Genomic DNA, 15042 nt, shown 5'->3' with positions numbered 1-15042 from the left:
GTTTTTGAGCTTAAAAAAAATAGACATGTCAATTCTTTCCTGCATTTTCCCCCATGCAATGCATTGAAAAAACACAGAAAAACGCAGAGATCAAAAACATAACAAAATGCAGCCAAAAACGCATGCGTTTTTACCGATGCGTTTTTGCGCGTTTTTGCGCGTATTTGCCGCGGGTGCGTTTTTATGCCTTTCTGTGCATTTTTAGCGGCCAAAAAAAGCACAAAAACGCAGCATTAAAAAAACTCAGCGTGCGCACATAGCCTAACCCTCATTGAAGTGTAACAGGTGAACACAATGAAGACCGGTTTCCATAGGACTTGCCCACCATCTAATGTGTATGAGGGTCCCCAACTTTTTTTTCTTGGTATGTTGCTTGTGCATGCTAAGGAAGCACTCTGGACAAAAATGGTATCAACTAACGAATCTAAATATGTCTGTAATGTAGTGTAGTTGTATTAAAATAATCGCTGTTTTCAGTTTTTAGCTCCTTTCCTTTTCTCAATCACATGACTTCATAACAAACTTGCTCAGAAGGGTTTATGTGTGGGCTGGAAGTTGCTTCACAATTTAAAGGGAACCTGTCAGGTCCCCTCTGCACCCAGAACCACGAGCAGTTCTGAGTGTATATTGCTAATCCCTGCCTAACCGTCCCTGTATACACTAGCATAGATAAAGGAATCTTTAGAAAAAGTATTTCTTAAGGCTAGGTTCACACACTGCGTTTTTTTTGATGCTGCGTTTTTGTGCGTTTTTTGCGGCAAAAACTGCACAAAAACGCACCCGCGGCAAAAAAACGCGGCAAAAAACGCACGCGTTTTGCCGCAATTTGGTGCGTTTTTTTGCTGCGTTTTGCTGCGTTTTTGCTCACTGCGTCTTTATGCATTTTTTATCAGTGAACAAAAAAAAAGGTCTGATGTCATTTCCTTCTTCAATGTGTTCTTCATTCTCCACTAGTGTATGCAGAAGAGCAGACAGGTGCAGAACTACAAGGCTCAGCATACTCCATCCAATAGTGTATGCAGGAGAGCAGACAGCAGCTGCAGAACTACAAGGCTCAGCATGCTCCATCCAGGACTGTATGCTTGAGGGAGAGTCAGGGGGAGCAGACCTACAAGGCTCAGCATCCTCCATCCAATAGTGTATGCAGGAGAGCAGACAGCAGCTGTCGAACTACAAGGCTCAGCATCCTCCTTCCAGGACTGTATGCAGGATTTCTTTGCCCCCCCCCCCCCAAACAAAAAAAAATGACGTGGGCTTCGCCATATTTTTGTATGCTAGCCGGGTACAGCAGGCAGGTACGGGCTGCCCTCAACCCCCAGCTGCCTATTTGTACCCGGCTGGGAACCAAAAATATAGGGAAGCCCTTTTTTTTAAAATTATTTCATGAATTTCATGAAATAATTTAAAAAAAAAAAATGACATGAGCTTCGCCCAATTTTTGAGTCCAGCCGGGTACAACTAGGCAGCTGGGGATTGGAATCCACAGTGCAGGGTGCCCATGCTTTCTGGGCACCCCCGCTGTGAATTGCAGTCCCGCAGCCACCCCAGAAAATGGCGCTTTCATAGAAGCGCCATCTTCTGGCGCTGTATCCAACTCTTCCAGCTGCCCTGATGCCGGGTGGCTCGCTGGGTAATAATGGGGTTAGGGCTAGCTGTATAGCTGGCCCTAAGCCCGAAATTCATGGTGTCACGCCAACATTAGACATGGCCACCATGAATTTCTAGTAAAGATAAAAAAAAAACACAACACACAGAAAAATATTTTTATTAGAAATAAAACACAACACAATTAGTGACTCCATCTTTATTGAAATAAAGAACCCCCCCTCCGCAGTAATCCTGGGTCAGGGTCCCGCGCCGTCCAATCCGGATCCAATATCATCTGATCGGTTTGCTGGAAGGCAAAGCGATCAGATGATGTGTCAGGATCAAGTGCCTGAATCCCATCACACATCAGCTGATTGTATAAAAGCCGTTTATACAATCAGCAGATGCATCGGTGCAAAAAAAAAAAAATAATACTTATGTGCTGATTACCGGCAGCTCCTGCAGCGGAGTCTGATCCCGTCCGATCGCTGCAGCAGCTGCCGGTAATCAGGGATGAAGTCTCCTGACGCATCCGCTGATAACCGGCCGGGCGCCCGCGTCACCGCGATACTTACGATCACCTGATGCGTCAGGTGACTGCATCAGGTGATCCATCGCCAGGTCCTGCATCCATCGGAGGTTTCCCGGCCGTCTGCACACAGCCGGAGCGGGGGTGGCGATACCGTGAGAGGAGATGGGAGCGGGCATGGCATCGGGAGGCTGCAGACAGGTGAGTATAACTTTTTTTTTTTTTTTTTTTCTACTGTTAACTTTTGTTTTCGCCGCCGCTTCCACCTCCTGCCTGTACATGGCGCCGCACGGCAGCATACATGCACAGGACGGGAGGTGGAAGCGGCGGTGACGGTACCGGGAGGATTCACGCTTCTGTATATACTGACAGAAGGAATCCTCTTCCTGTACACGTCACTTTACTACCCACCTCCTGCGTTTATAGCTGCGTTTTTGGTCTTAGAAACGCACCAAAACGCAGCAATTTGCGTTTCTCATTGCGTCTTTCAAAATCCCATTGAACTCAATGGATGAAAAGCACAGTGAAAAACGCGGGAATAATTGACATGCTGCGTTTTTGTGGCACCAAAAAAAAAAAAAACGCTGCGTGCAGACACCAAAAATGAAAACTCATAGACTTTGCTGGGGAAGCAAAGTCATGCAGTTTTCTGAGCAAAAACGCACCCAAAAACTGCGCAAAAGCGCCGCGAGAAACGCACTGTGTGAACTTACCCTAAGATTGCGGAGACTAGTCTTAGGGCGTTATATACCCCGACTAGCCGCCCTCTTAGCATGTTAGCATGCCCACAGGGGCGTACTAACATGCTATTCAATGCAGCATCATCAGTGGTGCCACGTGTACCTGTGTTAGCTGTGACCGTGCTTCTGAGTGCCTGGCACTTTTAGTCATGCGCAGTAGACCTCTCTGAAGCCAGGACACGTACACCTGACTTCCTGCTGCGCATGATCGGAAGTGCCCAGCATTCAGAAGCGCGGTCACGGCGAAAACAGCTATGCGCTGCACCGCTGGTGATGCTGAATTGAATAGTATGTTAGTACGCCCCTGTATGCATGCTAACATACTAAGAGGGTGGACTAGTCGAGGGATAGAACGCCTTTGGGACTAGTCCCCGTGCTCATTAGCATAAGAAAAAAGATCTTTAGAAATACTTTTCTAAAGATCTCTTTATCTATGCTAGTGTATACAGGGATTGTTAGGCAGAGATTAGCAATATGCAACCAGAACTGCTTGTGGTGCTGGGTGCATATTGCACCTGACAGGTTACCTTTAAGTGTATGAAGCGTAATTCTAAGTCTCCATAGGCTTTCTCTGATGAATGTAGCAACACTGCACACCAATCCCTGTTTGAATCTGCGAAGTAGAGGAGGGGCCTCTTGACCCAAAAGGACTAGTATTGCACTGTAAACCAGGAAGACAGTGATCGGTAAGTATTCTAATACAACTACACTACAGACAAATATAGAAAGGTTTAGGGGGTAACATTTTCGTCAGGAGTGCTTCTTTAAATTAAAGCTGCTATTTAATCATATACTTAGGTGCTTTTGAGCTTGGGAGGTGGAGGAGGTTGAGCGTTACATGTCACGTGCACTATGCTTTTCTAATTGACTGTCATTGATCGGTGTTAGAGCATAATCCTGTCATTGTGTGTTACTAGAATGAAATCTTAAATCAGAATTTTCTCTTCGGGCATCGATAAACCTGAAGTAAGAAGATTATAATGATGCTTATCTGTGAGAACAATTCCCTGATCGGTGTCAGACTCAGCAGGCTTTTGTTCATACATGAGCCATTGTTTTTGAGTACCATTTTTTTAATTCATTTTGTCTGGCAGCTTGTGACTTGTCCCGTGAATTGTTAGCTGTGCACTCGGATGACATTCTCTTGGTTAGCTACCTGTTTTGTCCCTTTAAAGTGGATGGTTGACATCGTTCCACCAGGGGCCCCCACACACATTAGACTTAATTTGGCTGAACCGCCAATGTTGACTGGTTCGGACGATGATCTAATGTGTATATTGTGCCGGTCGACTAAACGTCAGTAGACCTGCCGATCGCACATGTCTCATTCGGACTGCCGCATTGTTCACACATAGATAAGCTGCTGGACAAACGTGTCAGCCGACTGCCTTCTCACAGAGAACACTGGAGCGCTCAGCTGAGTGAGTGCTCCGAGGTGTAGGAGAGTTGGTTGAGATGGCTGTCGGCCCATCGTTTGTCCTTTAGTGTGTATGGCCAGCTTTGGACCTGCAAAGACAATTCTGAGTAATAAACCTCATGGAAACTTGCCTAATGCATCCCAGTATCTGATTCTTGTAATTTAGGCAGAAGTGGGAGTTGTTTGCTTTAAAAGTCTTAAGGGGAATCTGTCAACACATTTTTTGCTGCCCCCTCTATACAAAAGGGAGTTTTGCACACACTGATTTAATGTGTTTTTGTTTCTCTGAAATTCACATTTTATTACTTGCAGATGGTCAGGCTGATTGTCTTTTCTCTCTATGCATAGTAATATGGAGAATGCTGTGAATCAGTGACCCTATGCTGGTCCCTATCATTGAAAGGACACCCTCCTCACCAGCAGTGCAAGCCATAACGTACATATTTAGCATTGTCTACTCCATCGTTCTTAATAGCTAACCATATTTTTCTCTTGGTTTGTTCCAGAGGATCGATTCATGACCACCTTGTCTCAAAGTTCCACTGGCTCGACACATCTGCAGATTCCTAGCCCCCCAGAACTGGTAACTGATCACATGTTTACTGGGGCTCCAAATACAGTGGAAATGGACACTGCCAGCAGCTGTGAAGGTATTCCTATTGTCCTTTGTCACTTTTCTTGAACATGATGATGTGAGTTGGTATGTTAGGTTAGTGTGCGCTGTTAATTATCCCAAGATTCCTCTAGTGATTAGTTATTACAAGTGGTTCATAGTTTCTTCATGGACTGTCATTCTGTATTCGTAGAGGTAAACCATAGTATCGTTTGTAATTGTGTCAGTAATAGCCTGGTTCCCCATTTTTGAGAAATCCTTGCACCAGTCGAAGACCAGGCCCGTACAGTGGCAGCTGTGACTTGTATGAAGCTATGTACTCAGCCTGCCCTGCTAGGTCCTTAGAATATTTCTTTCAACCCATTCAGGTGTATCCCTGTCATATAAGAATTGGTGCGTTCCATATACACGGTGTATCAAGTAGAGGAGGGATAGTCTGTGTTCCACTTAGCAATAATTGTGGTAATGTTGTAGGACTTTCCTGCCAATTATCTTCTTCTATCTCCTTCCTCCCCCGTTTGGCTTTAGAGGTTACCGGTAGTTTATATATCGAAATCCAGCAGAGTTATACAGGGAGTCTAAGGAAACAAAGACATCAACAAAGACCTCTTCAAGCTCATTTTGCAGAGAAATGCTGGAAAAAAAAGAAACTGGAATAGGAGTGCTGCCCAGTATGAGTAACCAGAGGGTTCTAAAAAGTATTTTATTAAATTAAAACAAGCTATGTGTCTACAGCGATCAGGTTCCTTCATTAGACATGTCATGGTGCCATCAGAGTAAGGTGACAGGGTGATGGAGCGTCACGGTCCCTGAGGAGCAGGATGGAGCCAGCTGCCTCTTAGTGTAGGATACAGTATTCTGCATTTGTAATAAATGTAGGAATATGTGCTGTGATTTGAATCTAGTGAGTATATGGTTGATATCTAACACACTGCTGTGGGGCAATGACAGCTGGCTGAGCTCTGGTGTATCACTTACTTGTCCTACTTTCTGTGTTACCGATGACTAGAGATGAGCCACCCCCCTAGAGATCGAGTTCAGTTCGGTTCGTCGAACGGTGTCCCGTTCGACGAACCTCTCGAACCCCATAGGAAACAATGGGAGGCAATCACAAACTCCTAAAAACACCTGGAAAACACCCTCAAAGGTGTCCAAAAGGTGACAAACAACTCCCAAGACAACACAAACACATGGGAAAGTGACAAGGACAAATACCCATGCGAAAACTAAACAGCTGGACGAGGAAAAAGAGGAGGAGACACAGATATAGGCATGGCATGCCCTTCTAAAGTCATGAAAAACACAGCAAGGAGACTCCAAGCTGAGTCTCCCTTTTTTCCCAAAATTGGGCCACACAGGCACTCCTTCAGTGGCAGCACTTGTGCCCCTGTTGTACACTTCACAGATACATTTGCATCAAGCACATTCCAAAATACGCCAGCCTTAACTGTCCCAAGGATGATACCGGGGAAGGTCTAGCAAAGTCTTTGCTGATCCCAGATCTGTTTATCTTGGATCATTTTTAAAAACACAGCAAGGGTTACTCCAAGCAGAGTTTCCCTTTTTCCCAAAAATTGGGTCCCACAGACACCCCTTCAGTGGCATCACTTGTGCCCCTGTTGTACACTTTACAGGTACATTTGCATAAAGCACATTCCAAAATATTCTAGCCTTAACTGTCCCCAGGATGACACCGGGGTAGGTAGCAAAGTCTTTGCTGAACCATGACTTGTTCATCTTGGCTCATTTTTAAAAACACAGCCGGGGGACTCCAAGCAGAGTAGGCCTTTTTTCCAAAAATTGGGCCACACAGACACCCCTTCAGTGGCAGCACTTGTGCCCCAGTTGCAAACTTGACAGGTACATTTGCATCAAGCACATTCCAAATCCACAAGCCTTTACTCTCCCCAGGATGACACAGGGGTAGTAAAGTCCTTGCGGATCCATGACTTGTTCATCTTGATGAACGTTAGTCTGTCCACATTGTCACTGGACGACACGTGCGCTTATCTGTCAGCACACACCCAGCAGCACTGAAGACACGTTCTGAGACAACGCTGGCAGCTGGACACGACAAGATCTCCAAGGCGTAAGTGGCGAGCTCAGGCCATTTTTCAAGATTTGAAGCCCAAAATGAGCAAGGCTCCAGTTTCAAAGTCATGGCATCGATGTTCATTTGGAGATACTCCTGTATCATCCTCTGCAGCCGTTGACTGTGTCAGACAACTCTCTGTTGGCCTTGCAAAGGATGGTCTAAAAAAATTATGAAACGATTCAAAAAAATTGCTGTTACCAGCAACAGATACGGTGTTGCTGTGCTGGTACGGTTAGACTGTTGATGACGAGACCGTCCCATGTTTGTCAAGTTACAACTGGGAGATTCAGTCCATGCACCACTGGTGTTTAGTGGAAAAGCCGAGCTAAGATTAACCGCTTCTGCTGATAATCCTGCACCTTTCTATGGCTGGAATTATTTCACAAAATTTGGACTTGTACTGGGGATCTAATAGTGTGGCAACCCAGTAGTCATCATCACTACTAATTTTGACAATCCAAGGGTCATGTTGTAGGTAGTTCAGCAAGAAGGCGCTCATGTGTCTTGCGCATCCATGCGGACCAAGTTCTTGCTGTGTTTGTGGCATAGAGGTGCTAGCCGTTCTTTCTTCCTCTGACATCTCCCCCCAACCTCTTTCAACTGAAATGTGACCATGGTTTCCCTCATCTGCTGAGTCTTCCATGTCCATGGACAGTTCGTCCTCCATTTCTTCATGTTCTCCTGCACATGCCTCAACATTTTGCCTGCTACCATGCGCCCTTGTTAATCCCTCTCCCCCATCGTCCCATGCCTGCCGCCTTGGTGATAATGAACGTCTGGACCTTGTAGATGTTGGTATCCCTTTCGCATATGAATCCTCATGTACTTCCTCCCCTTCCTGTTGAACCACCCCCTGACTCCGAATAGTGTTTAGCGTGTGCTCCAGCATGAAAATGACTGGAATTGTCATGTTGATAATGGCATTGTCAGCGCTAAACATATTCGTCGCCGTGTCGAAACTGTGCAGAAGGGTGCATAGGTCCTTGATCTGAGACCACTCCATAAGGGTGATCTTCCCCACCTCTGCATCTCGTTGGCCCAGGCTATATGTCATGACGTATTGCACTAGTGCTCGGTGGTGCTGCCACAGTCGCTGTAACATGTGGAGAGTCAAATTCCAGCATGTCGGCACATCGCATTTCAGGCGATGAACCGGAAGGCCGAAAGACTTCTGGAGCGATACAAGTCGCTCAGCTGCGACGGTTGAACGGCGGAAGTGAGCAGACAGTTTTCGTGCCCTGTGCAGAAGGCCATCTAGGCCGGAATAGTGTGTTAAAAATTGCTGGACAACCAGGTTCAACACGTGAGCCATACAAGGCACGTGTCACCTTGCCCAGGCGAAGGGCCGCACGCAGGTTTGCAGCATTGTCGCACACGGCCTTACCTGGCTGCAGGTTGAGTGGAGACAACCATTTATGAAACTCGGACAGCAGAGCTGCCCACAACTCAGCCGCTGTGTGACTCTTATTTCCAAGACATTTCAAGCTAAAGACCACCTTATGCCGTTGCGCCCTGCTGCCAGCATAGTAAGGAGGTGTGCGTGATATCTTGTGCGCAGTTACAACGCTGGTGGCCTGACCAGGCAGGCTTGGGGCGGAGGTGGAGGACCCAGACAAGGTTGACGAGGCAGAAGCGTTGGAGGAACTTATACATACAGAGGATTGACGCACAAGTCGTGGGGACGGCAAGACTTGTTCAGCAGACCCTTCTCAATCCATCACCATAGTTACCCAGTGCCCAGTCAGTGACATGTAACGCCCCTGTCCATGCTTACTGGTCCAAGTATCGGTGGTGAAATGCACCCGTTCACACACAGAGTTTGTCAAGGAAGCGGTGATGTTGTGTGCGACATGCTGGTGTAGCGCAGGCATAACTTTCTTAGAGAAGTAGTGGCGACTGGGCATCTAGTACTGGGGCACAGCGACGGACATAAGGTCTCGAAAATCCTGTGTGTCCACCAGGCGAAAAGGCAGCATTTTGGTAGCCAAGAGCTTACAGAGGGATAAAGTCAACCTCTTAGCTTTGTCATCGGTCGGAGGAAATGGCCTTTTATTTGTCCACATCAAAGGGACAGAGATCTGGCTGCTGTGTGTAGACGGTGGTGAGTAGTGTGTCCCTGGAAAAATGCAGGTTTGTGAGGAAAGTGCACGCATAGACATGATGTTGCCTTCATCCAACGTTGGTGCTATCGATGTCTGATAGAGCTGTACACCCGCACTTGTTTCCCCTTCTAAACCAACTGACGACCTACCAAGCAAACTGCCTGTTGCGGTTAGTGGTAGAAGGTGTGCGTGGAAAACCAGGTGTGACAGCTGTCCCCACAGTCATAGAAGATGAAGAGCGCACGGATGCACTGGAAGGGGTAGGCGGTGGTTGGCCCGCTACGCTAGGCCGTATTGCAGCACCGAGCGCTTCCCACTGGGAATTATGCTTGGTATTCATGTGACAATTCATGGAAGAAGTTGTCAAACTGGTGAGCTTTTTGCCCCTACTTATAGATTCCTGACAAATTTTACAGATCACATGATTTGGGAGATCCTTTGCAAGGTCAAAAAAGGACCAGGCTAGGCAAGGCTTAGAGGACATGCGACCTGCAGAGCCACCCCGACTTGTGCTCAGAGGCAGAGTGGTGGCTGAGGATGCAGTTGTAGACGTGCTACCAGTACTCTGACTCTGTCCAGGAAGGCGCAAGGTAACTTCGTCGTCAGTTGCATCCTCCTCCACCGCCTCTGTTGACCTCCTCAAGGGCCTGACTGTGGGTTGACAGTAAGTGGTTTCTAGAACTTCATCATCAAGCATTGTGTTTGCACTCCAATCGCCCTCAGACCTAGCCTCTTCCTGCCCTGACCGAATATTTAAGTTGTCATCCCAATCTGGTATTTGCGTCTCATCGTCATCAGTATGTTCCTCATTGTCTCCACCAACAGTGGAGGGAATGAGGGTCTACATTATGCTCATAAACTTGGTCATCACGGCCTGAATATTAGTCACAAAGCTTCTGGGCATCACTGCAGACCATTTCATGGTCTGTACTCACTGTAGCTTGGGAGCAGACCTTTGATTCCCAGGTGTAGTGTGACTGAACAGCTCTGCAGACTCAGCCATCTCTGTTACACCATACTGTGCAGGGCGGGTGGAGACTTGAGAGTTGGGAGAAAGCAAGTGTGATTGGGATGACAACTCAGAGGACTGTTTTTTTTTTTTTATGTGGTAGTTGAGGTGGAGGAGAGGGCACGTGTTGGAGCACTTGAGATCCATTCAAGCATGTTCTTTTTTTGCGCATCATCTACCTTTCTTACAGTTGTTCGGGTCTGTAAAAAAGGGAGCACATCGGATTGTCCACGGAAAGTAGTAGACATCTTGCTTTTGCTGGAAGATGGCTTATCTTCAGCAGATGTTAATGTAGCTTTGCCACTTTCCCCATGGACACACGCTTTTTTTCCTTTTCCACCACGCCTGTTCCCCTTTCCACCAGCATCTGTCCTTTTGCCACTCATTTTGTTAGCGACAAGATTAGCCACTTAAAATGTGGTAGCAAAAATTGAGAGGTGGTGTAGATTGCAGAGTTGGTCTAGCTTTATTGACAGCTGAAGAACCAACACTGACTATCCCTGACAATGCAACTATGGCCCTAAAACTGGCAGCACTGTTTACTATAAGAATAGCATAGCAAAATGTGCATGAGGGTTGAATGCAGAGGTGCTGGGACTTGCTTGGCACCAGTGGGACACAAAATTAGTGTAGCAGACACTTTGTGGATGCCACTAATTTTCAGCACTGTTTGCTATAAAAATAGCATAGCAAAATGTGCGTGAGGGTTGAATGCAGAGGTGGTGGGACTTGCTTGGCACAAGTGGGACACAAAATTAGTATAGCAGCCACTTTTTGGATGCCACTAATTTTCAGCACTGTTTGCTGTAAAAATAGCGTAGCAAAATGTGCATGAGGGTTTGAATACAGAGGTGGTGGGACTTGCTTGGCACAAGTGGGACACTAAATTAGTATAGCAGCCACTTTCTGGATGCCACGAAGTTTCAGCACTTTTTGCTATAAAAATAGCATAGCAAAATGTGCATGAGGGTAGAATGCAGGGGTGGTGGGATTTGCTTGGCACAAGTGGGACAATAAATTAGTATAGCAGACAATTTGTGGATGCCACTAATTTTCAGCACTGTTTGCTATAAAAATAGCGTAGCAAAATGTGCATGAGGGTAGAATGCAGAGGTGCTGGAAATTGCTTGGCACAAGTGGGACAATAAATTAGTATAGCAGCCACTTTTTGGATGCCACTAACTTTCAGCACTGTTTGCTATAAAAATAGCGTGGCAAAAGTGGGCAGGTGGGTACAGTGGCCGGGTTCTCTGGCTCAGTGGACAGGAAAGGAAGCCTCACTTTCTATCCCTCCTAATGGTGAAATGCAGCAAGGAATTCCCTTAGCTTAGGTACACAGACGCTGTTATCTGAAGCTGTATACAGCGTTTCCACAGACCTGCCTGTCACCTATGGCTCTGAGCCCCAGGAAATCAGCCCTGAAAAGGGCTGAAATAAACTTCTGTCCCTAATCTGTAGAGCGCTGTGTGTATAGCGTACACAGCCGGAGCGGCGTCAGGAGCTGCGTGAGCGGTGACTGTCACCTACACGCAGAAAGCAGATAATGGCGCCATGAGGGAAAATGGCCGTATATATAATGCAAGGACATGTGACATTCACAGCCTATGACACATGCCCTTGCTTGTCTGGCAAAAAAAGACCACTTAGCTATGTGTGTGTGTCTGTGATTGGCTGACATGCTGGCCCGTCCCACTACACGCGCGCTTAGGGAAAAAAAAATGGCGATCGCCATTATCCCAGCAGCGCGCCTCCCCGCACACTATACGCTGAAATTTGATAATAGTGTGAATCACAGAGTGACTAACACTATTACAGTGAAAAGCCAGCTAGTAACTAGCTATGCTTTTTGCTGATCGAACCGTTCTCGAACGTAACTCGAGCTGTCGAGCTTTTAGCAAAAAGCTTGCGTTCGAGTTCGATCTCGAGCACCCCCAAAATCACTCGAACATGAAATTGGCGAACCTCGAACATCGCTCATCTCTACCGATGACCTAAAACTCCGCTTTCATCTCATAAACTGCTCTGAAAATCTGAAAATAAACTGTAACTAGAGCTTTGATTTATATTGCTATCTATCAAAAGCATCAAAATGCTAAGCTTCCTGTAGCAGCCAATCAGCACTCATTTGCCATTTATTAACCCCTTTATGACTGGTGTTGTACATTTCTGTCACACTCCTCGTGCTCATGAGCTGGTCCCACCATACACACTGCAGATGCTGTTTTTTTTTTTTTAACCACCGGCACTCCCATCTAACACACACCTTCCTCATCCTCCCTTACCCCACCAACCATTAAATCAGGTTATGTAGCACTTTAAAAATAAGATATTTAATCCCTTTATGACTCCAAGGCACTGCTCCAGCAGCAAAAAATCACATTATGAAGTTGTTCCTGGAGTTCAGTAGTGATGACATGATGCGCTTCTAGCCTCTCAGCCTCACGCTGTCAGTCAGCCCAGGGAGAGTGCTGTCAGGTAGGGTCTACCATGTGAGGCTGAGAAGCTAGAAGTGCATCATGTCGTCCCTATTCACCTCCAGATACAACCCCAAAATGGGATTTGCTAATCTTTTAAGAGCTCACAAACATATATAATGTTTGGTGGAGCTATACCATCCTAGAAATTATTTTTTTTGTGTGGGTTGGGTGAAGGATTAGGGGACGTTAACGTCAGGCTCCCTTTAATGACAATGAAACTGTCCAGTCTCGTGCTAAGGGACAAGGCTTTTTTTTCCATGTTCTTGCGCTTTGAAATGTGAGTCTCTGAAATGTAAATGTAAGAAGAATGACATAGAAATGTCACCTGTGTGACAGGCTACAATACAGTAAAGGTTAATCAGAAGGGGAGTTTACATGTGGGAAAGGTTAACGATGACTAGGGAGGGTATATAATCAATAGTGGATGTGGCTGATTAGTGGTGATGTACTGTGAGCTGGGCTCCGCTCCGCAGATTATCTTCTTGGAAATAAAATCTGATTGAATTCCTGAGATCTGCTATAAATATTGCAAGTAAAAGGCCTTTCCTGTAGATATTATTAATGGTTTGGAAGTATTAGAACTTATACAGGTATTATGGGATTTTATGTTGAGAGATTCTAACAAAGCTGCCATTTGCATCAAATTTGCAATGCTTTCCATATCCTTGTCAGCGCTGCTTTATGTGGCAGCCTCTAGACCCATCAGCATGTGAAAACCGGTGTACTGAATACTAAGGAAGTAAAAAGTTATTGCTTTGTTGTCCCTGTTTGTGTCTTGTGCTTCTGGAGCGGAGGAGAACAGCGATAATGGGGAACGCTGAGCCTTCAGACGCCTCCAGCGCTGATTTGTTAGCCATTAGAATAGCTTGTGCTGTGTGGTAACTTTGGCTCATGTATAATTGATGAGAACATATCCGTGACCTATCCATACAAACAAAGCTGTTACTGCACTCGGAAATGATCCCTCTGGGCCTCCGTGCAACCAGAATTCACGGTCCAGAGTCTGAGTGTATGGGGGTTCATACCCTGTAATAGCATTATTGGATGGAGTTCTCTGTATTACAAAGGGTCCTTGTTGTTATGTACTCTGTATACTGCGATCACCTCCAGCATGCCGCAGCAGCTTTCTACTTCTCATATGTATCCATTATGTGGAGGATATTTCTTTTTATCTACTAATTTGTAACATATATATTATTTATTGTAGATGTTTTTGATGGGCATTTGTTGGGGTCCACGGACAGTCAGGTGAAGGAGAAGTCCACTATGAAAGCGATATTTGCAAACCTGCTCCCTGGAAACAATTATAACCCTATTCCACTCCCTTTGTAAGTATCTATGAAGGGTGACTATAGTATTTATACACCTCTCCTCCCTACACAGTGTGCTCACACATTCAACATGCCCACAACGTTTGCTGCACCTGTACTTCATTGTTCTCAATTATTAAGAAGGTGAGTATTTTGACCGTATCATCGATATGTAGATTTTCTAACCCCAGGCCTGAAGGTTTGTTGGATGAAGCAGATCAGGGGATGTATAGTTGTGAAACGAGGGAGGGTGTGGACTAATGATATCAGCATGCGGTTGTGAGTGACATATGATGCACGATTAGGCAGGACTTTATTAGCTAAGAGTAAGTTACGTGTTGTATTAGGCAAGCTGCTATTGGCTAGTCGTAAATCATGGTATGTGGTAAGCGTGGCTCCGAACAGGAAGTGAAATGTTCCACAACAATGTTTAGCACGCGTACTAGCAGCCTGATCAGCTTTAAAGCGCGAGTCCTGTGACTTTAGTTCCCACTTAGTGGTCAAGTGGTTTGTTGATTAAGTACCCAAGAGATCATATATCTCTGGGCTATTCAGTACCACATCCCATGATGGCTGTGGTTCTATTTTTTTTTTTTTTTTCCCCACTAAGGTTTAGGGATTTCATCCATTTTATGATACTATTTTAACTAGTTTAATTAAAAGTTCTATTTTAGTACTCAGAATGGTGCTTTTTCTATCATATTCCAGAATTTCAACCTTCCTGAATGCCCAGAAGTCTAAGTTCTTCAGTGCTCTGAGAGACGGCTGAGGTAAGGAAAGCTGAGACCCGACCACCATTGAACAAGAAGTTGAAACATCAATACTGGACCAAGAAATGGCTAGCAAAGCAGCGTAGCACGTTGATGCATGTGATGGATCATTGCCCTGTATAAAAATCATGGTTTTCTTGAAAGATACAGACTTTTTCCTGTATCTTTGCTTGAAGAAAAAGAAACTGGCAGTGGGTTGGGGAGTTGATTTTGAGACCATCTTCAACTTGAAAAGGTCCAACTAGCTCATCTCTAATAATACCAACCCATAGCAGTTCCCCACTTCCACCTTGCTGGCATCTGAGTTGAGGTGGAGATCCATGCCCATTACTGATCCAGCTGATCATCCATCTGGTTCCTCAATAGTCACTCTCATCTCATCAGTCCAGAAAG

General features: G+C 45.7%; 1 protein-coding gene across 2 annotated transcripts in view; it reads left to right on the top strand.

The window, feature by feature from the left end:
* Positions 1–15042, top strand: part of PIKFYVE (phosphoinositide kinase, FYVE-type zinc finger containing) — a 460760-nt gene that overhangs the window by 335180 nt on the left and 110538 nt on the right. For both annotated transcript variants that reach the window (XM_075317792.1, XM_075317791.1), the window contains 2 exons: positions 4780–4923; positions 13777–13897. In XM_075317792.1, the coding sequence (XP_075173907.1) occupies positions 4780–4923; positions 13777–13897 (265 nt within the window). The remainder of the gene's footprint in view (positions 1–4779; positions 4924–13776; positions 13898–15042) is intronic.

The sequence above is a fragment of the Anomaloglossus baeobatrachus genome, chromosome 7 (genome assembly GCF_048569485.1).
Source record: "Anomaloglossus baeobatrachus isolate aAnoBae1 chromosome 7, aAnoBae1.hap1, whole genome shotgun sequence".
In the NCBI taxonomy this organism is placed as follows: domain Eukaryota; kingdom Metazoa; phylum Chordata; class Amphibia; order Anura; family Aromobatidae; genus Anomaloglossus; species Anomaloglossus baeobatrachus.
The sequence above is the reverse complement of the archived record's forward strand: the minus strand, read 5'-3'. Positions and strand labels throughout refer to the sequence as shown.